This window comes from Rosa rugosa, chromosome 4 (assembly GCF_958449725.1).
Source record: "Rosa rugosa chromosome 4, drRosRugo1.1, whole genome shotgun sequence".
NCBI lineage: Eukaryota > Viridiplantae > Streptophyta > Magnoliopsida > Rosales > Rosaceae > Rosa > Rosa rugosa.
Window position 1 is genome coordinate 3248061 of NC_084823.1, and position 27045 is coordinate 3275105.

A 27045-nucleotide genomic window follows, 5' to 3' on the forward strand; every position below is an offset into this window, starting at 1 on the left:
GTAAAAATTTTCACTTCCTTTCTCTTCCCTTCTTGGAAGTTTACAGTTGTGGTATTGGAAATCATTTGGAATTTCCTAGAGCTCAAATTCCTTTTCTTAGGAAATTTGCAAAACGAAGTTTTGAGCATTATTTTCGGTTGCTTATCCATATAAGTCCAGTTCAACGTAAACTGTAGTAAGGGAGGATATTCTCTACACTACTAGACGATTGGCAACCGAAAGGCAAGAAAGAGACATGCAAAGAACGAAAGGTGGAAAGCTTACCTTACCATCATCGGGAACGCAACTTGAACGCAACTTGCGACTTCAGCCACATGGCTTGACATGGTCTGAACGACGGGTGATCTGGAAAAGTGTTTTGACGTCAAGTACGTTATGAATGTTGTTCATGGTTGTTTAACCATCAGCTCCTCTAATTCTGGCGATGCTTTCGAAATCAACGCTGTGCTATGTGTGGAAGCGTGTGAGCCTTTAGTCTTCAAGAGGTAAACCTTTAACGATGATCCTCGAATTTCGTCAGATAGTGACGGAAGCACTTGTTGAATCTCATTTTCAAGACTGATCATCAGTTCGTCGAACTAGTGTCCAAAGATCCGTTGGCACGTGATTGTTGCAGGTAGGGCAACATGATTCGATGTTGGTAACACGACGCATATCGTCCACGTGGTTGGAAGAAGTACTTCGCTTTCGAGTTCGTGAAGTGGATGCATTAGCCAAGACGGCGTCATAAACGAATACGTAACGAACTCGGGTGCACTACGAGAAAATTCGTCAAGTGTCGTCACGTGGCAATTCGTGGAATAACTTTTAGAAATCGGCTGTTAGGTTCCATCGTGCTTTTCTCGTATAGCTTGATTAGAAGGACGGATGCTCAGCCAAGTTCGCGTGTATTTGTCCTTCTAAGGACAATGACATCTTTCACGGTGAATTGCGAATTTCATGTTAGTGACGACGACGTCTACTTGTTGTTCATAGTTGATGGGAGTTCCATGAGGGGAACATATTTATACCTACGGGTAGTTGCGTAGGTCTCTAAATTCCCGAATAACGGTGTGCTTGTAGTAAGCAGGAATTGGATGGAGACGTAACTCGTCTACGAGTTGCCAGCTGTGGCAATATTGAGTTAGGGTAACAGGATTGGTAGTTACCCAGTTTTATTTGGTACAGACATGAATTGTCTGTGGAATTGCCAAGTACGGCAGTGTTATGAGGAGAGTGATAAAACGGTAAATTACTCATTCTGGTTGTTATAAGAAAAATCTTGTGGGTACAGAAGAATAAAGTGAAATGGAGCGAAGTGTATCCTGTTGGTGATAAATAAGGAACACTTGGTAAAGAGAAATGCTAGCTCCTGTGTCGATATGTGTGACTAGTAATAGTCCAGTTGTACCACAAGAACTCAGAATGAAAAATTGTTATGGGTACTGGAGTCCGACATGAAAAGTAAAGTATTATTGACCATTTGACCAATCATGAAATTTCGAGGACGAAATTTATTTAAGGGGGCTGGAACTGTGAGCCCCGGAAAAAAAAAATATATATCGAGCTTAGCGAAGATCGTACGATAAATTATTCAACGATCTCGATAAATGTCATGATGCTCGAGAGTATTTTCAGAAATTTTCACAAAGTGAAATCCTCAATTTAGAAGTTGGAAAATAAAGTACACGACACGACAAGTTCGTGGGAATTTTCGGGAGATTTTTCGGATACCCGAAGTGTTTATAATGAATTTCCGAAGTTTGGAAATTAGGGAAATTCATTTAATATATATATATATATATATATATATATATATATATATATATATATATATATATATTCCGCGGTGCAATCTCGGCCATCCATCCACCCACCGCTTGATCGTGGCCGTTCACTGTTAAATGGACCAACCTATATATATATATAGGTGTTGATCAGATCAAAGGTGGAGGAATATCCAGAAAGATCGAGAGAGAGCTTGGTGCGCTCTGACCCGGACACAGCCGCGACCCAAGAGAGAAACCCGACCGGAGTGACGCCTTCCGGCCACCGATCGATGACTCACGACCACCGATATCTTCCTCTAGTCGTCACCGTCACGGTACTGTCCCTATCTTGATCGTTTGTCGACTGTGGAGATCGAATCGACGCCGAGAAGACCAGACTGCTACGGTGATTTCGTGGCTATTTCCGGCGACTCCGGTCACCGATTTGTCTGCATGTGGTATGAAACATAACCCTCTCATCGTTATCTACGTCGTGCTATGATTGGTTTTTGGTTTCGATCAAGTTTTAATGATTGATGTTTTGGGTGTCTACGGGTTTGGTCGGAAACTCAGTGCACGGCGGCTTTTCCAGTGCTTCTTGGGCTGACATTGATAATGTTCCTGGTCTTAAAACTTAGGGTGAGGCTTGATCTTGTTGAAAGGCAGAAGTTGTATCGAATTGGAACGAAGGTAAGAAATTGTCGATTGTTTGGGTTCATTTTGGAAGACGGATTCATGATTGATTGATCACCGTACCTTATATGTTAACGCAGAAGAAGATTCTCGTCGTGGTAATTTTCATCTCTCTGCAGTACTTTTCTCTGCAAGACAGGATTTGCTTGAATGAATAATCTGCCTTCTATTTGGTTGGAGAGGTGAGCTGCATGTTATTCACGTAACCTTTGGAATATATCAATTGTGTTGGAGTTGATTTGTTGGGAGCACACGAGTAGTGTACGTGGAATCCTGCATTACTTAGTGTGTGTTTAGATTGGGTTGTTGCTTTCTGATTATAATTAAAGGTGGTTTATCTTGATTGTTAATTGGACATGTGAGGTTGAATTGTACGTGGTGGTTTCCTTTTGCTGGACTATTGGTTATGGAAAAATTAACCAGGACATGCTATGATATTTTGGATTGAGAGTAAATCAATATGGCATAATCATGGTTTTGTTTATCATGGTATCTGGATGCTAATGCTACACCATGAGACCTTGGTATTTAAATAGAAAGCTAGTACGTCATGGTTTATGCTTAATGTTGGGTGCCCTTAGTAAATTTCGGGGTGCACCTAATTGAAAAGGAAATTGTGTTGATTTGAGAAACATCTTGATATGGTTATGATTGGCGAAAAGTCTAAGAACGATAAATGGTAAAATTTTCGATAATGGAGATAATTATCAAATTGTGGTGATTGGTCAAAGCTTGGTCAATCCTGGTCAAACCAGGAAATGTTGGTCGGACGATTCTTTAATCGTCGAAACTATAATATTTGTTCAACGAGTTATTAACTATCGAAATGGCGGAATTTATGACTCCAGTTACCCGAGGAACGGAAGGTTCGCGACTCTCGGAGTATGTGAGAGGAAGCATTGGAATCCAGGTAGGGATTCAGGACTCTCCTCGGTTGGTGATTTTCTTATATATTTTCTTATCTACGTGATGCATGATGAAAGTATATTGTTAGTTCAAATTTAATATGTTTTTAAGTTAACGTGCTTATAAGATTTTGATGGCGGTGTGTGAGAGCGGAAAGGTGGTCAATGACTTCCTTGGGGATTAGCCACCCCTAAACCTCCGGAGGGTTAGCTACACCGGTCGGATGGTGCGTAATCGCAATGATGACACGGTTCCGTGTGTGTAGCTAGTGTGTTAAGTTTGGCGCTCTGTGACTGGTAAGGTCAGCTGTTGGTTCTACGGAACCAGGCCATCAGGTAAAGCGCACGTAGTTTTCTAATCATGCATCGGGTTTTTAAAAGTTTGTCGTTCCTTTAAATAATTGGTTTAAGTATGTTTTCATACTAGAGCTCCAAACACTTATCTGTTGATTTTCAAACCTAGTCGAGTTAGAGTTTCTGTTGAGCAGCGAGGACGAAAGCTCACCCCTACAACAGTATGAATACAGGTACTGACAGGACCCGCCCCAGATTTCACCCTGAAATCCGAAGTGGCCCTGCGGGGCCCACTTTAGAAGAGATTCTACCAAAAATTTGGCGGAACTTCCCCTAAAATTAGGCTACCCAAAACCTGTAGGAAAACATTTACACTTCTAAATCATCAATCCTTAATCTTCTGGAGCCATCTGCTCCCCAAATCACAACTCCAATTTCACAAATATCAGTCTCAACCCAAAAACAATATTAATCCCATAGGTTATCAGAGCAATACTAATCCACTAGGTAACAAAGAAAACAGAAATAGAATGAGTACGCGGACGCAATGCTGTTGGCTATGCCTCGACTCCATGTACGCCCGACCTCAACTAATTTTGCCTGCAAACTGGGCATTTGAAACCGAAGGGCCCAGGGGAAAAGTATTGAAAACACGTTAGCGTGAGTGGACAAAAATAAACAAATTTTAACAAAAGGAAATTTAATACTTTCCCCATTTATTTCTCTAAAAATCCCGATGCATGCAACAATTTAAAGAAACACAGCTTTAGTTCAGCTCAAGAAAACCGACTAGCCCCGCTAGCCACAACCAAGCAAAGAGGAAAGAACTCTGATACTCAAGAAAATAAGACCAGCCCCGCTGGTTAAGGGAATCGGACTAGACCCCGCTAGCCCAGCAATAATATAATGAGTAGGGGAAGATGATAGCCATACGAATAAGCCACTCAGGCTTGGGTGATAGCCTCCCAGGCTAAAGAACTCCCATAACTCCCATAATATACCCTTACGCCACTAAGTGTAGCGATAGGATACTGGGCTACAGAATTACTGTCACAGAGACAGTAACCTGCGCCACAAAGGCGGAAGGGCTACGGTGATCCCATCACCGCGTCACAAAGGCGGAAAAATCAATGCTAGCATGATAAAATCACCCCTCAGTATGGCACAGGGAAACATAACCGAAAATCCAGTAAATCCAAAATACATAAGGCTTCCCCAACTCTCGCAAATGAATTTCCAACGACGTGTCCCACACGCCAAGAGTATCATCATGATTCGAAACAAAACCAATTCCAAAATCATCATCGAGGCATTCCCAATGCCAAAACCGAAAGTCGATAAACAAACAAGAAATAATTCCATCGAAATCTCATTTCGAAAATCTTTCGGAGATCTCAAATCGGTGAATGAAAAATAAATATGAAATTCCGGAAATCACCTCGGAAAAGAATTCATTGAAAATCACAATATCAGAATTTCAAATAATAATTATAATCAATTTCTGAAAATCAATTCATATTCTCAAAAACAACTCATAAATCCAAATCCGAGCATAATAAGTTCATATCCGAAACTCATGAAAAATCAATGTCAAATTATAATCCAAGACAAAATATCATGCTCGATAAATAAAACGATAATTAAATAAACCAATAATTTCAAAATAAATGCATGCATCATTTACTTAAAAACAAAAGTCCACTCACAGTACTATTGGGCGACCACGCAAACGAGTTCCTTCATTTAACCGTAGCTCGCGGCATTGCCCTGTACACAATTATATTTCCGTAAACGACAATCCGATAAAATAATTACGAACCTAAACGAAACCCGAAAATCCCTATCTCCATTACTTCTCAAATTCAACCCAAATCTCTTCCACAACACCAATTCCTCAATTTATATATCCCACAACGAAAACGAAGGAAATCCGACGGCCGGATTTCCCACAATTCAATCACAAAACTTCAAACTTCGGAAATTCACAAATAATTCCAAACCCCTCCAAAATTCACCAAACTTCACATACAAGCTCTACAACAATTCTACAATTTAATGGGCTAAAAACTGAAATTAAAACACTGCCCTACACGCCTCCACGCGCCACCGGCAACCACCTCCGATGGCCACCAAAATTTGGCAGCACCATCTACTCAACAAACCCAACCTCTTTCTCAACTACAACAAGTTCCAATTTTACCTGGAAGAGCTCCAATTTGGCCGGTGAAAAATTTCCAGAAATTCCAAGAACCCTAGAAATTGAAATTGTTAATTCGACCTCTACACTACAAATTGAAATGAAAGACGTTAGGGGAAATGATCTATGTCAAAAACCGAACCTTCGACGCCAATTTGGTGGCCGGAGACTGCCGGAATCGGAAAATATCGGCGTTGACTCAAAACTGCTACAGTGACCGTCCTCTTCTTCTCGTTGCTGCACCTTCCACAGTTCATATTAAGCTACGAAACGAACCCAGAAATGAAGAGAAGGAAGAGAGCTTTCCAACGACATCTTACACGTCAAAATCCGTCGCCGGATGGAGGAGTTATGGCCGGAAGAAGGTGAAGAGGTCGGAGAGGAAGAGAGAATCGGGGAGAGGCTCGGTAAGTTTCCGAAAATGGAAACTTACCACAGTAACTCGGCTATTTATAGAAACTTACTATATGAACAGTAATTTTAGTATTTCGCTTATAACTTTCACATACGAACTCCGATTTTTACGTACCACATATGCACGCGCTCGGTTTAACGTCTTCTACAACTTTCATGAAGAACATTTTCTCAAATTTTGACCCGAACAAAAAGTCAACTTTTAGGGCCACTAAAGTTACCGAAAAAGAGTAAAAGTAAATCAAATAGTCGTTTACTGTCCAAATGACTAGTAAACCGGTGAATTAAGATACGGGATGTTACATTCTCCCCTCCTTATAAAAATTTCGCCCTCGAAATTTCATGCTGGTTAGAAAGAAATAGCACATCAATTGCTTCAAAATACCACAATCTCAAAACTTACCAACTCTAACTTAGATTAAGCTTTTCCTTTCGCGACCTCAAATCAACAACCACAAAAACTGTTATGATCCCCACTACAAAAGCAATGAAGACATGCCTATAATCCAAAATTATCAACGTCCAAAGTCGATTCACTTGTCTTGTTAAACCATGTAGCACCATAAACTCGCAAGTACATGAATTCCGGTGTAAAAGAAAATTCATTTCAATGGTTAGCTCAGATAACACATAGTATTAACGTCACAAATCACCCTGTTAAAATTATAGCATTCATAACCTTCTCACAAAAGTCGCTTAGTGAAAATCCAACCCATTTACCAACAACATTGTGATAACCATGCCACAAGATGGTCACTGCTAATCAACAATTCCAAAACACATCACTTCCTTAGCTACCACAAGACAGCACTTCCTTGTTTGTGCTTAAGTTCCTAATCGAATGTCGTTCACGTAAAGGTCCCATAGTTGTCAAACATACAAAGGTCGACCTCAAACGAACCTATAAGTTCTTAACCAAGTAGATTATGGGGCCACTACACTTCCACTGCGCTACTCTGATATCTGACTAAAATCATTAGTCCAGCTTTGAGATGACGTTCCGAGCCGACTAAGAAAACTCATTTGATAGCTACCTTACTGGCCACACATATAACACCTCACTCAAAAACTTTTATAAATACGATAATGTGGAAAAACTTTTCTAAATCAAATGTGTCACAAGAAATTTACTATTTACAAATGCCTCCGATCAAAACTGCTAATAATTCTCACAAGTTAGTACTCGCTTAACTACCATGTCTTGTACCACATCCTCAAAAATCCAGTGCAAGCAAGAATTATAACTACTAACTCTACTCCAGCTCAATGAATCATATCCGGAAGAAGATGCATCACACTCAAGTTGTTCTTAGCCGAAGCTACACTTCTTTAATAGTCATAGATCTAAAATATGGTTGAATCCATGTCGTTCTCGTTGATCTCTGTTGCCCCAATTGATATTCTTAATCCATATACCAATGTAATTCTCACAACCGAAAACACCACTATCCGTATTATTAAATACTTGATTGGAATTCTGATCAAACTCAAATAAAATAACTTCCTTAGATAATTAGAAAAACTCTCTCTCATAACTGCTCCACCAGTCCCAAGTAGAACATTTCCAACCATCTGTCCGACATCACCTCATAACAATTCTACTACAGGTATGACATTATAGAAAAGTTCTAAATTCTGTATGTGTCAAATCCTCTAATGGACACATACCTCTAATGGACTATGATGCATCAAACAACACTAGAAATTGTTCCAAATCTGATCCAAAATCTGACCAGCAGGAAAGAAATTCAACATTTGAAAAGAAAAATCCTCAAGCTGGAATCTGGTCAGAGGCAACAATCCCCACAAAATTCACAGCATCCCTTGTTGACTCAACAGTTCTAAAGTATAAATATACCCTCAAGTATTACCAAAAAGTCTTATCCACTACTAAGCAAAAATTTGCAAAAACTCTTTTGCTCAAAACAACCTGGAGAGAAAGTCGAATAATAGGCCAAATGGAAAAGCTCAAAGTCAATTAATTAAACAAATAACACTTTGCGTACCACAGAACGAAAATCTAATTCTCAAGACAAGAAAATGAGATATCAAAGAAGTTCATTATCTGATGTTACAAGAATCACCAAAAATCAGTCATGTCAAACAACGTTGAACTTGCAAGGACTAGAATATAGTCAACTCTCCTTATTTAACTTAAGGCCAATGCTGATAAAGGACGACGGTCCTTACCGAAAAGAGGATAAGATAACCACGAATCCACTCCTCGAGCGACGCTTAACTTATAAAATTTCAGCTACAACAAGAATTCCTATGACTTTCCTGTGCTAACCAAAATTGTACCAAAAACTTTCCAAATCTTCTCACCAAGAATTAATCCAACAACATAACTCAATCATAGTAGCTCAACAATTAGTACTTAAATATCTGTTGAACCCTTGATAGAACATAAGCCCAATCAATTTATTCCAACTCGACTCCAACTTCCTGTTCAAGTCGTCTTACCTTTAGATAAGTGGTGACCGGATTTCATTCATACCAACAACTTCCTATACATTTCCAATTAAAGGTCACCACGGTGGCAAAGTTCGCTCAATTCCTCCCAAGGAATCCATTACGTATATTCGATTCAAGCAATAATCAATCCCCCAAGGTAGCTAACACAATTCACAAGATCTTTCCTGAACAATCCTTTATATATATGATAGGACACCCGTCCAACATCTTGTAGCACACCAAGCGATATCCGGATCCGAATGTGGTCCCACCACAATAATGATCCAATTTCCTCAAAGTAATCAACACTAAAGTACATCACTTAAAGTATGCTACAATACCTTCCGCCCAAAATAACAAGAGTCCTGGTCAAACCTTGACTCGAATATTTCCGGAGCTAACTGAAAACTTATTTCCTTAAAGTTATTCCACCAACCGCTAATATCATATCACAACCCATCCGTCAGGCAAAACTTCCACCAAGAGCCTATCACAATTCAACCTTCAAGGCTCCATAATTCAAAACTCGAATCAAATTCCATATCACATAGTAATTCCGTTCGAACTTCTATGGACAACCAACAAGGTCATTACCGCTATTCCCCAAACTTATGTGTAACTGTTTCACTCAAAAGCGGATAACTAAGGACACCCATTTGCATAATATCACATACGAAGAGTTGATTCCAACTCTCCCAATTATTTACCGACCAAAACAGTAACTCTATTATAAAACCTTAAGCATTCTACCAATTTCTAGAACTTCAAACACATAACTATAAAAACCCACTCATGTTCATCTCCCTACTCGATACCATCCAAGACTCAGGTAGACAAAACTATAAGTTGTGGTATCTAAAGTCAATTTCTTTTATTCCGAGCAAAACTATGCTCATACACCCTGGTTAGGTCAACGACCCAAATCGACAATTTTTTAAAAATTTCATTCTATTTAAAATTCTCATTTACTGTTATCTCTTCCCACTTACCAACATCAGTGACCATAGCCACTTGAAAACACAACCTCTAGACATAACAACCCAGGACATTTCTTCAATTTTCTCTGTTGTCTACCGGAGAGTGATGCGTAATGATGCCGACATAAGGTGTCCAGTTGAGATACATTCCAATGTGGATTCTCTATAAATGATTTCCAACAATGAGATTCACAAAGAATCTCCATCGAATTCCAGTAATATTCCTCATGCCACTTACAGAGCCGATCGTATCAAGTAACACATTCTCCAAAACTCAATTCAAGGTTAGAACCATCATTATTACTAATTTCAATTCTCCAAAACCGGATTCTAAAACAGTTATACTACTCAGAGACAGCCCAAAACAATGGTCGTTCATCTCTACCAATAAAGTACAAAATAAAACTCCGGTCTCGCACCTTAACCATGCCCCAACAACTTGTCGGCATTGAGGAAGGGATAACCATAACATTTTCTCGAATCACATTTCATAGCACAACTCGAATCTGTAGAGTAGCCTTACTCTACCAATACCAGGGAAAGGTGCATATGTAAGGAGACCAATACGCAGCGGAATCCCTAAGAGGTCGGCGTACAAGAGGCATAGCACCAGAAGAAAACCAACTAGCTTTGTACCTTACACACTTGATGAATACCACAGTACCGAAGAGTACACGATGGGGAACCGCTGCAGTCGGGCCATCACTCGAGAGGTACTGGGCAACACCAAGCATATAAGGTAACAGAATAGAAACGAGTCTACAGAACCTAACAACCTAATGCTCTGATACCAACTGACAGGACCCGCCCCAGATTTCACCCTGAAATCCGAAGTGGCCCTGCGGGGCCCACTTTAGAAGAGATTCTACCAAAAATTTGGCGGAACTTCCCCTAAAATTAGGCTACCCAAAACCTGTAGGAAAACATTTACACTTCTAAATCATCAATCCTTAATCTTCTGGAGCCATCTGCTCCCCAAATCACAACTCCAATTTCACAAATATCAGTCTCAACCCAAAAACAATATTAATCCCATAGGTTATCAGAGCAATACTAATCCACTAGGTAACAAAGAAAACAGAAATAGAATGAGTACGCGGACGCAATGCTGTTGGCTATGCCTCGACTCCATGTACGCCCGACCTCAACTAATTTTGCCTGCAAACTGGGCATTTGAAACCGAAGGGCCCAGGGGAAAAGTATTGAAAACACGTTAGCGTGAGTGGACAAAAATAAACAAATTTTAACAAAAGGAAATTTAATACTTTCCCCATTTATTTCTCTAAAAATCCCGATGCATGCAACAATTTAAAGAAACACAGCTTTAGTTCAGCTCAAGAAAACCGACTAGCCCCGCTAGCCACAACCAAGCAAAGAGGAAAGAACTCTGATACTCAAGAAAATAAGACCAGCCCCGCTGGTTAAGGGAATCGGACTAGACCCCGCTAGCCCAGCAATAATATAATGAGTAGGGGAAGATGATAGCCATACGAATAAGCCACTCAGGCTTGGGTGATAGCCTCCCAGGCTAAAGAACTCCCATAACTCCCATAATATACCCTTACGCCACTAAGTGTAGCGATAGGATACTGGGCTACAGAATTACTGTCACAGAGACAGTAACCTGCGCCACAAAGGCGGAAGGGCTACGGTGATCCCATCACCGCGTCACAAAGGCGGAAAAATCAATGCTAGCATGATAAAATCACCCCTCAGTATGGCACAGGGAAACATAACCGAAAATCCAGTAAATCCAAAATACATAAGGCTTCCCCAACTCTCGCAAATGAATTTCCAACGACGTGTCCCACACGCCAAGAGTATCATCATGATTCGAAACAAAACCAATTCCAAAATCATCATCGAGGCATTCCCAATGCCAAAACCGAAAGTCGATAAACAAACAAGAAATAATTCCATCGAAATCTCATTTCGAAAATCTTTCGGAGATCTCAAATCGGTGAATGAAAAATAAATATGAAATTCCGGAAATCACCTCGGAAAAGAATTCATTGAAAATCACAATATCAGAATTTCAAATAATAATTATAATCAATTTCTGAAAATCAATTCATATTCTCAAAAACAACTCATAAATCCAAATCCGAGCATAATAAGTTCATATCCGAAACTCATGAAAAATCAATGTCAAATTATAATCCAAGACAAAATATCATGCTCGATAAATAAAACGATAATTAAATAAACCAATAATTTCAAAATAAATGCATGCATCATTTACTTAAAAACAAAAGTCCACTCACAGTACTATTGGGCGACCACGCAAACGAGTTCCTTCATTTAACCGTAGCTCGCGGCATTGCCCTGTACACAATTATATTTCCGTAAACGACAATCCGATAAAATAATTACGAACCTATACGAAACCCGAAAATCCCTATCTCCATTACTTCTCAAATTCAACCCAAATCTCTTCCACAACACCAATTCCTCAATTTATATATCCCACAACGAAAACGAAGGAAATCCGACGGCCGGATTTCCCACAATTCAATCACAAAACTTCAAACTTCGGAAATTCACAAATAATTCCAAACCCCTCCAAAATTCACCAAACTTCACATACAAGCTCTACAACAATTCTACAATTTAATGGGCTAAAAACTGAAATTAAAACACTGCCCTACACGCCTCCACGCGCCACCGGCAACCACCTCCGATGGCCACCAAAATTTGCAGCACCATCTACTCAACAAACCCAACCTCTTTCTCAACTACAACAAGTTCCAATTTTACCTGGAAGAGCTCCAATTTGGCCGGTGAAAAATTTCCAGAAATTCCAAGAACCCTAGAAATTGAAATTGTTAATTCGACCTCTACACTACAAATTGAAATGAAAGACGTTAGGGGAAATGATCTATGTCAAAAACCGAACCTTCGACGCCAATTTGGTGGCCGGAGACTGCCGGAATCGGAAAATATCGGCGTTGACTCAAAACTACTACAGTGACCGTCCTCTTCTTCTCGTTGCTGCACCTTCCACAGTTCATATTAAGCTACGAAACGAACCCAGAATGAAGAGAAGGAAGAGAGCTTTCTAACGACATCTTACACATCAAAATCCGTCGCCGGATGGAGGAGTTATGGCCGGAAGAAGGTGAAGAGGTCGGAGAGGAAGAGAGAATCGGGGAGAGGCTCGGTAAGTTTCGGAAAATGGAAACTTACCACAGTAACTCGGCTATTTATAGAAACTTACTATATGAACAGTAATTTTAGTATTTCGCTTATAACTTTCACATACGAACTCCGATTTTTACGTACCACATATGCACGCGCTCGGTTTAACGTTCTCTACAACTTTCATGAAGAACATTTTCTCAAATTTTGACCCGAATAAAAAGTCAACTTTTAGGGCCACTAAAGTTACCGAAAAAGAGTAAAAGTAAATCAAATAGTCGTTTACTGTCCAAATGACTAGTAAACCGGTGAATTAAGATACGGGATGTTACAGGTACTGTGCACTGGTGACGGGACAATAGCGGATGGAGCTGGGTGTGCAGAACAAGTTCGGTAAATTACCGTGTGAACCTTATTCTAAATTCTATTTCTCGAACCTGATGTTATCTAGTCTCGTGTCATCATTTAGTTGAATTCTCTTCAAGTGAAATTCAAACCTTGTGTGAGCCTTTATCCAAGTTCTGGACGAATGAGATAGATTTCAGCAACTCAAGTTTTTCACCTCAAAAATATTTGTAGCTTCCGCTGTGTTTTTACAAAAAGTTTTCAAGCAAAATGCCTAGCGGTTCTCTAGGATGTAAATTGAGCGTTCAGTTTACGTTTTAGAGACTCGCGGCACTGTGACGTGCTTAAGCTGGTGAGGTGCAGCTTGGGGCGTTACAATGGGTTTCCCATCCGTCGTCCCATAGCGGCTCTTTGGCAGGTGCCTGGTGATTTTAGCAGTTGGGGACCAAGGAGGAAAGTGGGCTTTTGGCCTACCGTCGCTCCCAAGGAAAAGGTTTGGTATCAGGAGGTCCGAGCGAGAGATTTGGCCCGATGGGATGCGGTGGGTATCACCCAAACCATCGATCTATGCTTCTGTCTTCCCCATAATACTAGCCCTGCACCGCTAGCCGCCGCTCTTTGCTTCTGGAACACCTCCAGCAATACATTCGATTTCCAGTTTGGGCAGATGAGCATAACTCTGCTGGATGTTCTTACCATCACGGGGTTGCCCATTGACTTTGACCCCTATGTGCATGGTCAATTTGATGGCATTCAATTTTCTTTGAGAATGGATATGGCTGGTCGAGGGCATCACAGCAGATCCTACCCATTCTGGCGTGACTATTACTGCACCCGGCGTGACCATACAGGAGGTATCGCATTCCTGGAATTCTGGCATTGCAAATTTATCTTTTGCACTTCTTCCAACAAACTTATTGGGCCCTGGAATTCTCTAGCCACTGCTCTCTACAATGGTATTTGCGTTGGCCTTGGGCAACCTGTATTGGGTGCGTTATATCGCTCCCTTTATAGAGCCGTAATGCGCCCATTTGATACTGACATTAGTGGCCCCTTTTGGATCCTTGCCTTTTGGCTGCAGATTTATTTCCCTCTCTTCCGTCGCGGTGATATTCCAAAGGAACCTCCAGTTGATTCCCTTTTGGGGAACTGGCTTTGCCGCAACGTAAGGTATCGAGCTCCACCCTACTCCGAGTGTTTTATTTACTTGTACTTGCTGGGAGAGATGCCAGACCCAAAAATAGTCCTTTCTAGGCGATTCCCTCCTCCCCTTGATGATGGCTTTCTGCCCAGTGGACGGGATCATAGCGAAAGAGCCATCCTGGCTTTTCGTCGCGCCATCTCCTGCTTGGATATTCGTCTTGCCACTGACCGCGTAAGTTATGAGCTCTATGCCCCTAACCACTTTGCTCGCCAATTTGGGTTGGCCCAGTTGGTACCCTGGCCTCTGGTTGATTCTGCCAATTACTACACCTCTTGGCGGAGATTAGCCCCACCTGGGTCTGCCCCCTTTCAAAGTCGGTTTACTTTGATAGTGATTCCCCCTTGGGTCAGAGCGCTGTACCCCCTCAACGATGTAGACGATGATTATGCTGATTGGTGGAAAGAAGTGTCTGTGAACTGTTGGGACCCGCCACATGACGAACTATTCGTCCTGATCTTTCGTGGCATGAGTAGTCCTGGTCCGGAGGACCGCAAGATTCTTGAGCGCTTCTCCAACCCTGCAGCACAACCCCCGCGACCTATTCTACCTTCTCGCTCATCGCGTCCAGGGATACAAATCCACGAGCCTAGGGCAACAATAAGTTTTTGTCTTTATTCACCATTCCTTTTCCTTGTGTTGATTTTCCCGCTCTTATTCCAAAGTTTTTTGCAGCAAACTATCTGGAGCAGGACAGCCTCTGTTCAGGCCAGGAAACAAAAGGCAATAGCAGAGGAGACTTCTGAGGGAGAGTCTTCTCATGATGAAGATCCCACTGAGGTAATTTGGTTAAGAACGATCCCAAATTTACAGATGTTGTTTCCCCCCATTTTGAGTTATGACTCTTTTCTCGTATAGGCCACTGTTGTCTTTGCTTGCAAACGCGATCGAGCTCAATTCGTCGAAGAGAGTTTTGAAGATGACGAACCTCTGGGAATGCGATTGGTAAACTCCGGCCCCGTCTTATCCTATTTAAATTTTAGAATCTGGGCAGGATCTTCACTATGTATCTTTTGATAGGTCCGTCAAAGGACCACTGATCCCTCTCGCCTAAGCGAGGCTGGACCCTCAGCCAATGCAGAAGAGCCAACTCTCTTGCTAGGTCAAGCATCAACTAACCCCGTGGCGCCTCTTCCGTCTCCCACATCTACAGAGCATCTGCAAGGTCCTACCATTCTAATAACAATCTCTGATGACGACTCCTCGGAGGATGAAAGCGTGGAAAGCCACTCTGAGACTTCTGCCGTTTATGAGGAACTGATGACGACAGAGATTCTCACGGCACTAGAGGTCCAAGAGGTGAATGAGGTGGGGCCTCATCCTCTTGGTGACCACGTACCAGATATTGACCCGACAGCTCGAAAGGTAAGCCACTGTTGGCCAATGCTTTCCATTTCCCTTTAGATTCAACCCCGCTCTCTGACATTTCTGAACCTGACCAGGATTCTGTTTGTACCGAGGAGGTGGCTGCAAACGCTGAGGGTCCTATCGGCGAGACAGTCGCCCCAGAGATGGAAAATGATACTGACGGTGGTGGTGCCCCCCAAGTCTCGCGAATAAATGAGACAACCGTCGAAGCCGAGGGCTCTGTGCTTGAATCTGCTCCACTTTCCCATGGTGAGCCGCGAGTTGAGTTTCCAGATTCTCCTGTAGCTGAAGGGACATACCAACCTGTTGAAGATGAAGAAACTGAGGAAGCTGTCCACCCTTTTGCATTGGTGGTTCGTGATCCTGTGGCGCTTCCGCCGCCTCCTCCTCCTACCAGATTCGAGAGATTGATGAGGGTGTTAGAGGTAACTCCTCCTTCTGCTGTGGATGAGGCTAAGATGGTGCTTCACGAACATCTGGGTCCTCGGGTATTGGAGACTGACATCCTCCCGCGAGTCTTGGAAGCTCTAAGGTATCTTCGCCAGGAGAAGGCATTGACCCTGCAGCAATTTAGTGCCATTGACGATCTGCTGAATGAACTTGGTGAGGCCCGCCAACTTCAACCGGCCGCGAACGCCCAGGCTCACGACACTCGAGAGGCTTTGAATAGCCTCTCTCGAGAAATGGACATCTCTCGCGGTATTTTAAATGAGCGAACCAACCACCTGTAGGAACTACAAATCCAAAGGTCCGACTTCAAACTTCGGATCGAGAATCTCCATACTGGTTTAGCCTTTGTTGAAAACGCGATTGCTACAGAAGAAGCCCAACTCGATGAACCTTTGGCTGCTTCTGAAGAAATGGGCCGCAACCTGGCCCATCTCAGAGAATGGGCCACTCAGGCCGAAGCTAGTGCTATTGCGGCGAACCTCCGCGTGGAGGAACTTTGCTTGAAATTGAGCTTTGCGGGCCAATTTCTGTAGGCCCCCTCGAAAACCGTTCGGTCTCCTCACATGCTATTAATCCTCTCTTTTTCACGATTTAAGGCATTAATAACTCGTTGAAAAACAACGGTCGTGAAAAAATAATCTCGTGAATAGAACAGTTACCTCCTCGAAAACCGTTCGGTCTCCTTACATGCTATTAATCCTCTCTTTTTCGAGATTTGGAATCACTAATCTCGATTTACTGACATCGGTTTTGAAATTGAGCTTCATCCAAGGGTGGGGATTTGCCTGAAGTCCTTATAAATAGTTGTATTTAGGGAAGGGAGTACTCACAACAACTTTTCTGGAATATTCAAGAAATGGCGTTTCAGTCCTTGCTTCTTTTTCTCCTTCTTCACAAATCTTCCCCTCATGAAATGACCTTTACCCTCTAAATTTTAGGTTTTATGGCATAATCTTAAGCCTGGGTTAGGCCTTATGGCGTAATCTTAGGCAACCCCTTGTTTCTCCTTCTAGAATCCTGCAACTACAATGCCAGGCTTCAGATTGGTTTAGAAACGCGAGGGGGCTCCGAGTGTGGGATCCACGATCATGCGAGATCATCTTTGTCATAATCCTACAAGCAGAGCGAAACCGAGAAAGGGAGGACGGCCACTCTGAGGTTCGTCTTTCCTCCTCTGTTTCCTTCCTTTTGGACCCGGCCCGTGTTGTGCCCTCCAGATGGAAGGGGCTTTGGTTCTCACCTCCTTCTCCCCCTTTCTCTTCTCGATAGAATCTTGGAGGGATGAGAAGGGATGGACTCTTTGAAGGAATGGGTTCAAGCTACAGAATGGTTGTTCCTGTACTTCACGTCCAGCTAATGGTGGTTACCAAGGCTAGAGGGGGTGCAGAGACTCAAGCTGATATTCGGTTCCTTCACTCTCTGCCCCTCCAGGAGATAATGGCGCGGCTCAACCCGGCGTTGGATTCCATAGCTGCTTACAATTGAGGGGGCTCGGGGGCTCCATTTTCTTTCACTGGAGTCTCCATTTCTCATGGATAATGTTGTTGGCCAAGCCTATATTGGATTCCTCTGCCGCTTCCATGTAAAGGGGGCGCAGGGGCTCCGTTACTCCTCTTTTTCCTTCCCCGAAGTCTGCCCCTCCTTGGGATAATGGTGCGGCTCAACCCGACGTTGGATTCCATAGCTGCTTCCACTTGAGAAAAGATTCAGAAGATATCCGAAGATTCCTGTTTTGTATTCTAGCCACTTTTGACTTTGTAATGAATGTACTGCTTTTGGCCGCAAAGCCACTTTATGAATACAATAATATTTTCTTATCCTGATATTCAAATATCCGTGAGAAGTTGAGTCAATGTGTCTCTCAAGGCCCCAAATATAGGCCCCCATAGTTGTATATTGAAAATAATATGAACTTTTAAAATATGCTCCGCATCAAAAAGAGCATCGCGGTGAGGTTTTTGAGGACACATGTATCTTTTGGATCCACTTGCTGGCTCCCAACTCAAAACTCTTAGCGTCAATAACTCCTTCTTTTCCGAGATTTAAGGCACTAATCACTCGTTGAAAAACAACAGTTGTGAAAAATAATCTTGTGAAAAGAACAGTTACCTCCTCGAAAACCGTTCGGTTTCCCCACATGCTATTAATCCTTTAATAATAGCTAACTCCTCAAAAACCGCTCCTCACATGCTGCTAGTCCCTTTTTTTCTCGAGATTTGGAATCACTAATATCGATTTACTGACATCGGTTTTGAAATTGAGCTTCATCCAAGGGTGGATATTTGCATGCCTATATCTTCCTCCACATTATAAACCCAAATTTCCAATCCCAAAATCATTTCATCAACTCGAATATTTCTAACAGCAATCTTTCTTAATTACTCATCATCATCACTCTTCAATTCTTGCATTCTCTCAACCCATCACCAATGGAACCACAAACCCAGCAACCAACCGAGGATGGAGGAAGCAACAAAGCAGCCGGGAGTAGTGCTAACATGCTTTGTAGGCGGAGCAGGTGGACTCCCACTACAGATCATATAAGAATCCTCAAGGAGCTTTTCTACAACAAGGGAGTTAGGTCCCCAACTATAGAGCAGGTTCAGAGGATCTGTCTCCAGCTGAAATGGTACGGCAAGATCGAGTTCAAGAACGTCTATTTTTGGTTCGTGAACCAAAGGGCTAGGGAGAAGCAGAAGAAGAAGTCCACTTCGGATGTTCATGTGCCCATGCAAAGATCAGGGCTTGTTGGTGATGACAATGTTACCAATTGGAAACATGAGGATCAGTATATTAACTTTGGATCTTCAGCACCTGCTTCTGCTTCTTCCGCTGGTGTGATGATTGCTGTTAACGGGAAGATGGGGAACTATGGTGGTTATGGATCTATGAACATGGAGAAGAGTGCTAGGGATTGTTCAATCTCAGCTGGAGGGGGAACTAGTTCTACTTTCTTTGACATGAATGTAGACCAAACTTTCATGGAACAAAGAGGAGAAGATCACCAGGAGATTGAAACCCTTTCACTGTTTCCCGTGCATGGTAGGACATCTTTGACAACATGAAGACTACTTCCGATGGAGGTGGCGGTCACGGTGGTGGCTCTCACATTTCCCTTGAGCTCAGCCTTTCCTGCGAGGGCAAAGCTGGAAAAAGTTTCCGGAGCCGCTGATTCGGCTTAGAAGCTTCGCGAGTGTAAGAACACTTAGAATTGTCCCCTAAGAGTTGTATTTACGACTTCTTTTTTTTTTTCTTTTTCTTTAACCCATAATTTTGGAGACAAAAACTCAACATAGACAGTTGAAAGGGCATCCTAAGACTCAAAACAAAACAAAAACAAGAACAACACATAAAGTGACGCAACAAACAAGAAAAAACGTTTTGGACTTAGGGATATTTCTCTTCTCCTTTTGGTAACTCCTTTGGAATATGACCAGGTGAAGAGAGGAACGATTTTGGCGGAGCTCAGCTCATTTGATTGACAGGGGATGAGACCGTTTGTCAGCACTTCTCGTATCCAAACTAGACCTTAGACATTACATCCCATTGGATGCGCCTACTATGAAGAAGATATTTACCCAAAATTCATTTTGACTCTAATAATAAAAAACAACCAACGAAATAAAGAACAAAGAAGAACAAAAAACCGAAATGTGAATATAAACAAACAATTTCTATTGAAGTGTCGCTAGGCTAAATGGGCTTAGTATTGTATAGTGTTGCCCCCCTAGTGTTGCTAGGCATAGCAAAGAAATGATTATGGGCCTCAAAAACAGGCCTTCATGAATGAGCTTTGCAAGTGTAGGAACACTAGAATTGTCCCCCATGTCTTATGCGAATAAACTGTCTACGACTCCTCCGAGTCCTAGACATTGGGAAAGTATTTCTTCAAGTATTTCCCATTGATAGGGTTATGATGGACATCTCCATCCAGGTCCTTGAGATGAAAAGCTCATTTCTCTAAGATTTTATAGATGATGTACGGGCATTCCCATCTTGGAGTCCATTTGCCGGGACCATCTAATTTTTCGCCAAGCGGGAGAACTGCTTTCCAAACCAACTCTCCTTCGCTGTAACTCCTTCCCCGCGTTCGCTTGTCATAGGCACAAGCGACTCGTTGCTTTTCCATGACCAAATTATCTAAAGCCTCCAAGCGCTTTTCGCTAAGGTCTTCATGTTCCTGCCACATAGCCTGAACGTAGTCTTCTCCAATGAGATGATGTTGCTCTTGAACTCGTAATGATTGGACGTTGACTTCCAACGGCAGAACTGCATCATGGCCAAATATCAAAGCATAAGGTGTTGTCGCGGTGGGATTCCGCTTAGAGGTGCAGTAAGCCCAAAGAGTTTCATAAAGTGTCTCATGCCACTGTCGTGGATTAACTTCCAATATTTTCTTCAGCAAATTGATAATGATCTTGTTGTTGGCCTCCGCTTGACCGTTAGACTGAGCATAATATGGACTGGAATGGATGAACTGTATTCCCCATTCTCTTGCCAGTTTATCAACTTCACCACCCATGAAAGCTGCTCCCCGGTCCGAAACAAAAACTTCTGGGATCCCAAATCTGCAGATGATGTTTCTGAATAGGAATTGTCGCAACGTGCCACCAGATGCTTCCTTCAAAGGTTCTGCTTCAACCCACTTTGTAAAGAAATCAGTCGCGACGATGATGAACTTGTGTTGAAGTGATGAATGTGGGTGAATCATCCCAATTAAATCCAGCGCCCATCCTCTTGCGGGCCAAGGCTGTATAATGGTCTGCATTGGAATATTAGGAACACTACTAGAATTATGGCCCCAGATATCGGCCAAAAACCGATGAGAAACAAAAACCCAACCGATGTCTTTGTGGGTGATGAGAAAGATCCGGAAAATGCAGACATCGGTTTTTAGCCGATGTCTAGTATTCGTGTAGACATCGGTTCCTAATTATAAATCGATGTAAATAGGTTTAAATGATAACAAACTTACATGTTTTACTATTGTTAAACACACATTTTATTGTATATAATGCTTAAAGAAATATAGATTACACAACACAAGTTTGCGTTTTAACATCGTTATTGATTTAAGAACCGATGACTGATACTGTTACAGACATCGGTTACCATTTTGGAACTGATGTCTGCTACTCAGTAACATATCGTTTTCGACAAAAAATCAATGTCTGTATATTTTTGTAACATCGATTTCCATTTTGGAACTGATGTCTGGTACTCAGTAACATATCGTTTTCGACAAAAAATCGATGTCTGTATATTTTAGTAACATCGATTTCCATTTTGGAACTGATGTCTGGTACTCAGTAAGATATCGTTTTTGACAAAAAATCGATGTCTGCATATTTTAATAACATCGATTTTCATTTTGGAACTGATGTATCTGTATTACTGGACATCAGTTTTTATGGTTAAAACTGATTTCAATTTTATATCTAGACATCACATTCTATAAAGAGGATGATGTCCACAAAATATGTAGCTGCTGTTATAAATTGCAATTTTGACAGTTGACGAGTGATTTGAATATTGGGGTATTATATCTGAAATCATCATCCTTAACAGTTTACAAAATGGGCAAAATAAAACCCCAATTAACCTACTACAAGGCTAGCCTAGCAATTAGTATTCATGTTTGTTCATAACTAGAAAGCGTACCCGCGCTTTGCTGCGGGAATATAGTCGTTCAAGAGACGATAGAAGAATAATCAAACCCATCAAACAAAATCAGAAACACATGAAGAAGTTAGCCAAAAAATTCAACCAAACTTAAGTTGGAAATGCTGCTCTTTGTATACAAATAATAGAAGTGTTTAGTAATCTCTCGAGGGATTAGGTGTCTTGTTGGTCCTGTGGCTTGGGCCAGAAGGGGGGGATTTTAGGACGCTTTGACATGAGCATAATCCTGAGAAGCTGCTTCCACCTCGATGGTGCTACAAATCAAACAACAGCAGTCTGTTCTTCACAGTTGGTGCATTCTTTTGTAAAGCATCTAGGCTTAGTGTTCTGTGATCATTTGGAGCCACCAGGCAAGTTCTAGTTGTTGATGTTATGGCTGCCAAAACTGAGAGAAATCAAAACTTTGATGGTATATAGTGAGGTATATAGTGAGGACGGTAGGACACCATAAATCGAAGTTGTGTGTGTAAAATAGCATGCATTATGAACATGTGGTTATACTGAAATAAAGCATCACATATATTTGGGAGGGATCAAACCACAAATGAAATTTCATCTCTTTTCCAATAATTTTTTTTTACCTTGACGTCCTCTGATGTAATGGCCATTATGTCATGGAAGGCTTAGGGTGCAATTGGTTGGTTTGACCTTCAAAAACTTGACAAAACCGCCAGCCTTGTCCCAATCTGCTTCATATAGTGGCCCTATCCTTTTCCTAGGCATTCTGGATGGTACGTCCCGTATCTCAATTTACCAGTTTACTGGTCATTCGGATGGTAAATGACATTTACTTTCACTTTTAACCTCGTTTCGATACTTTTAAGGGGTCATAAAAGTTGACTTTTTGTTTCGTTGGTCATTTGAGAAACTTTTTCTTCACGGAAGTTGTAGAGCATGTTAAACCGAATTCGTAAGCATGAAGTATACTAAAATCGGAGTTGTAATGAAGAAGTTATTAAGGATTTAAGTTAATGGTATTTTTATAAATAGTGGGAACTCTGATACTATAAATAGTAGTTTCCTCTTTTGGAAACCACCATATATATAAATATATGGAAGCTTCCCAAAATAGAAGCCCCAAAACCCAAAAACGGCATATTCGCCGTTGAACCTTCTCAGCCTTGCCAGCCGATTCCGGCCACCTCAGGCTGTGAAACTGGTCCCAGTCTCTTTGCCTTGGAACGTGCTTTCCAACCATTTATTATTTGCACGCTATCATTCACCATACACGACGAATCGAAGAAAAGAAAGTAAGGCTCTTTTTCGGCATATTTTTCGAATTCCGACCAACTCCGGCCAAATTGGACGTTGAGACTAATTGGGCTTTGTTCGTCTTGCTATCCTCTACAAACCCTCCAAGTTTCACATCTCAATTCGACCCGAGGAAGACGAATTTCGGATTTGAGCGATTTGGCCCCAAATCCTTCCAAAATCCTTTCGAGGTAAATTTCGGCTTCTATACTTAAAATGGACTTTATGTGATGAGGGGATCATGGTGATGAAATTTCATGACCCAATTCGGGGTCGGGACCAGCGGCCCACGCGCCGCCATTGTTGGTGGCCCGTGGGGGTGCATGTGGCCTTTTTCGGCCATCTATTTTTGCTAATTGGTTCCTTGTAGTGTGAAGAACTTGTGGGTATGAGTTTGGTGGAATTCAGAGGAAGTTTGGTATCGATTAGGAATTTACGAAGTTTTGGAGTTTCGAGTGTTTATTTTCAGCAATCCGACCATTGGATTTTCTTTGTTTCTATTCTAGAATGCTAGAATTGATGAAACGATGTTGATGGTAATGTTTGAAACTTGTAGATTTTGGAGGGTCAAAGATATTGAGTTTTCAGTTCATTTATTAAGAATTTATTTCGGACATTCCGTTCGGTTATTTAATTAAGATGTATTATTGTGTACAGGACGACATACCGAGCCACTGCGCGCTCGTTGAGGAAATTGTTACATGTGACGGCCTAGGCGCCTAAATCGTATTGTGAGTGAACCTTTGATTTTAAATGATGCATGCAAATATTTTCCGAATGAGTGATTTATTCCTTTATCATTTCATTTATCGACCATATTTTATTTTATTTTTGAATAAAGGGCTGGTGCGGCTGCCTTCAAACCTTGATCGACCATATTATTTGTTTTTGGTTTATATTTTGAACATATGATTCGATTTTGGAATTTGATTTTGATTTATCTCGTGAATTGTTTTCGATGATGATTTCAGAGAATTAATTGTGATTTATTTTGATGTTGACTTTCAGAAAAAAAATTTGTTTTGCCATTTGTTTGACCTTAAGCTTTCGATGATTGGTTATTATTTGAATTTATGATTTGTAATTTAATCTCGCTATTTATTATCGGTTTGAGATTATTTTGACGTGTGAGACATGTCGTTGATTTAATTGAATTATCTTGAGATTCTCCAAGTACAGTTGGGAATCGTACTCATGATTTCATTAGCAAGATTTTGGGGAAGCTTGATGGATTTTATGGATTTATGGATTTGATGATTTTCGAATGTTTTTCTTATGCCCTACTTGTGGTGATTATATTATCATGTTAGCATGTTGTCTGCCTTTGTGGTGGCGTGATTGAAACACGGATTGCTGTCCGCCTTTGTGGTGCTGGGCTGCTGCCTTTGTGGCGGTAACCCTGAAGCTCAGTATCCTATCCGCCTCAGTGGCGTAAGGGTACGTACTAGATTATGGGAGTACTTTAGCCTAGGAGGCTCATTCGTATAGTTATCGTTTTCCCCTACTTATACTTTATTATTCTTGACTAGCGAGGCTAGTCCAATTTCTCTTAACCAGCGGGGCTGGTATGTTTTCACGAGTTTTTGAGCTTAAAGAAATATGTTTTATAAACCTTGAATGCATTGAGGTTTTATAAGTTTAAATACATGGGAAAGTATTAAAGTTTACCTTATTTAAAGTATCTTGATTATTTATTGGGCTAAATACTAGTTAGTACCATGTGATTTAGGTCCAAAATCAATTCAGTCCCTGGACTTCTAATTTCATCAAAAACACCCCTGTACTTTCAATTTTGATCTAATAGGTCCAATTCGTTAATATTCTGTTATGGGTTCAAGTTATAGTTGGATTATTTGTTGAAAATCTATTTATTTTTAATAGTAGGACTCACTCCTAAATTAACTATGCAGACCACCTCGACACCACATCATAAAACATAGGCCATATATGAGCCACATTAACAAGTTAAATAACTCAATTGTTGGAAAACTAACAAATTGGACATATTAGATCAAAATTGAAAGTGCAGGGGTGTTTTTGATGAAATTAGAAGTTCAGGGACTGAATTGATTTTGGACCTAAACCACAGGGTAGTAATTTGTATTTAGCCCTTATTTATTTTTGTCCACTCACGCTAACGTTTTTAAATACTTTCCCCTAGGCCCTTCGGTTTCAAATTTCCAGTTTGCAGACCAGATTAGTTAAGGTCAAGCGTACATGGAGTCGAGGCATAGTCAACAGCACAGCTTCCACGTATTCATCTTATTTCTGTTTTCCTGGTTTACCTTTTGTATTAGGTGTAGGATTGATGTTGTTAAGTTGAGACTTGTATTTGTGAAATAGGAGATGTTGTGATTTGGGGAGCAAGGTGGCTCCAGGAGAATAAGGATGGATTGTTTAGAAGTGTAAATGTGTTTTCTACAGGTTCTGGGTAGTCCACTTTTAGGGGTGACGCTGCCGAATTTTCGGTAGAGTTATTCTTAAGGTGGGCCCCGCAGGGCCACCTCGGGTTTCAGGGTGAAATCTGAGGCAGGTCCTGTCACTTGACTTGGCTTTAACCAAATTGTCTTCCTTATCCTCATGTATCTTATTCCTCATTCTCATCAAAATAACTCAAATACTTCATATCTTTTTTCTCCTCAACCATCCTATCAAACCCTTGTTTAAGCTCCAATGCAAGTCGAACATGATGTATGTGAAATTCCACCTTGTTGGAACATCTAAGACACAAACAATCTTGCACACCATGTTTTCTTTTCAACACAAAGCTTAAAAGCATCTAGCCTAGCTAATGAGCCTCTAATGTACCTAACTGGATTCCTAATATTAGCCACAAACTTGTCAATAATATGCAAACCAAACCTCACAATGAGGCTCACAATGTGAAGCAAGCATCTTACATTTAGAAACCTCCCTCCAAAGATTTGCTGCTTGTCCAGATTGCCCATTTTTTTTCCTAATGTAATCAATAGCTATCTTATTGGCTGAAGCATTATCTTCTGAAATAGGTAAAACGATCTTGATTGACCACACAAGTCTCTAGAATATTTCCTATGGTAATGCCTTGATGGTTTGGAATAAGAAAAAAAATTAAGCTCTCTCTTGTGCATTTTCCAGCCATTATCTATGAAATGGGCTGTAAAAACCATGAAGTTTATGTTTGGATCAATGTCTAAGTATCGGTCATCAAACATGCACAATGGTTGTTTAATTCTTTCTTCATGAGCTCTTCTTCTTTTCATCATACATTCTCAAAAATGTTTTCACTATCACTTTCCTACATGGATTATGAACTTAGGAACTAGTACCCTACAAAATCTTTTAAATTCTAGTCTTTCAATGTAACTAAATGGTAGTTCATCAATGGGAAAAATTCACCAACGGTGTCTGGACACTTAGGGGACTTTCAGAATGATACCTGAACTTACAAAGTTATCAATGTGATACCTGGACTCATTTTTTCGTATCAACATCGTACCTATGACCAATTTCCGTAACGGCTCCGTGACGGAAATTGGTCATAGGTACGACGTTGATACGAAAAAATGAGTCCAGGTATCACATTGATAACTTTGTAAGTTCAGGTATCATTCTGAAAGTCCCCTAAGTGTCCAGACACCGTTGGTGAATTTTTCCCTTCATCAATTATGATAACTTTAGTGGCTGTTATAATGCAATTTTCCTGAGTCCAATGCTTCACAATAACATCAGTCGCTTCGATGGAAAGATGGGTTTGACCCTCACCTAAATTAGTTATACCAAGGTACCCAATGCAAATTTGCTCAATGTGCTTTTTAAGAGAGCTAGTGCCATTGCTAGTAGAATTGCAGGCAAGATGAGTATAGCAATACTTACATCGTGCTCTCTTGGTGTTCCCAACACACTCTTCCTTACCATCAATCACCTCGATGATGGGATGATCTTCCTT

The 27045-nt window shown here is 41.1% G+C and overlaps 1 protein-coding gene and 2 long non-coding RNA genes across 6 annotated transcripts; 1 reads left to right on the forward strand and 2 right to left on the reverse strand.

Annotated features, from left to right (window-relative positions):
- Nucleotides 1-1809: 1809 nt before the first annotated feature.
- On the forward strand, nt 1810-25642 carry LOC133707215 (uncharacterized). Of its 4 annotated transcripts, XM_062132770.1 has the most exons (8): nt 1810-2206; nt 2322-2438; nt 2522-2623; nt 3290-3351; nt 15042-15146; nt 15225-15311; nt 15387-15731; nt 15809-17964. In XM_062132770.1, the coding sequence occupies exons 6-8, from the start codon at nt 15303-15305 to the stop codon at nt 16463-16465; spliced, it is 1011 nt and encodes a 336-aa protein (XP_061988754.1). In that variant the 5' UTR covers nt 1810-2206; nt 2322-2438; nt 2522-2623; nt 3290-3351; nt 15042-15146; nt 15225-15302; the 3' UTR covers nt 16466-17964. The 4 variants fall into 4 exon arrangements, 1 of the variants encoding a protein (XP_061988754.1); XR_009845009.1 differs by lacking the exons at nt 15042-15146; nt 15225-15311; nt 15387-15731; nt 15809-17964 and adding exons at nt 23775-23848; nt 25279-25642 and having other exon boundaries at nt 1816-2206; nt 3290-3682; XR_009845011.1 differs by lacking the exons at nt 15042-15146; nt 15225-15311; nt 15387-15731; nt 15809-17964 and adding exons at nt 23775-23848; nt 25279-25622 and having other exon boundaries at nt 1820-2206.
- LOC133707216 (uncharacterized) lies at nt 3676-6243 on the reverse strand. Its single transcript, XR_009845012.1, has 4 exons — nt 5980-6243; nt 5841-5892; nt 5347-5407; nt 3676-4247 (listed from the first exon to the last, which is right to left on the reverse strand). It is a non-coding gene; the product is annotated as an uncharacterized LOC133707216 (long non-coding RNA).
- LOC133741810 (uncharacterized) lies at nt 10183-13096 on the reverse strand. The gene is made up of 4 exons (XR_009862151.1): nt 12579-13096; nt 12440-12491; nt 11947-12007; nt 10183-10847 (listed from the first exon to the last, which is right to left on the reverse strand). It is a non-coding gene; the product is annotated as an uncharacterized LOC133741810 (long non-coding RNA).
- Nucleotides 25643-27045: the final 1403 nt, after the last annotated feature.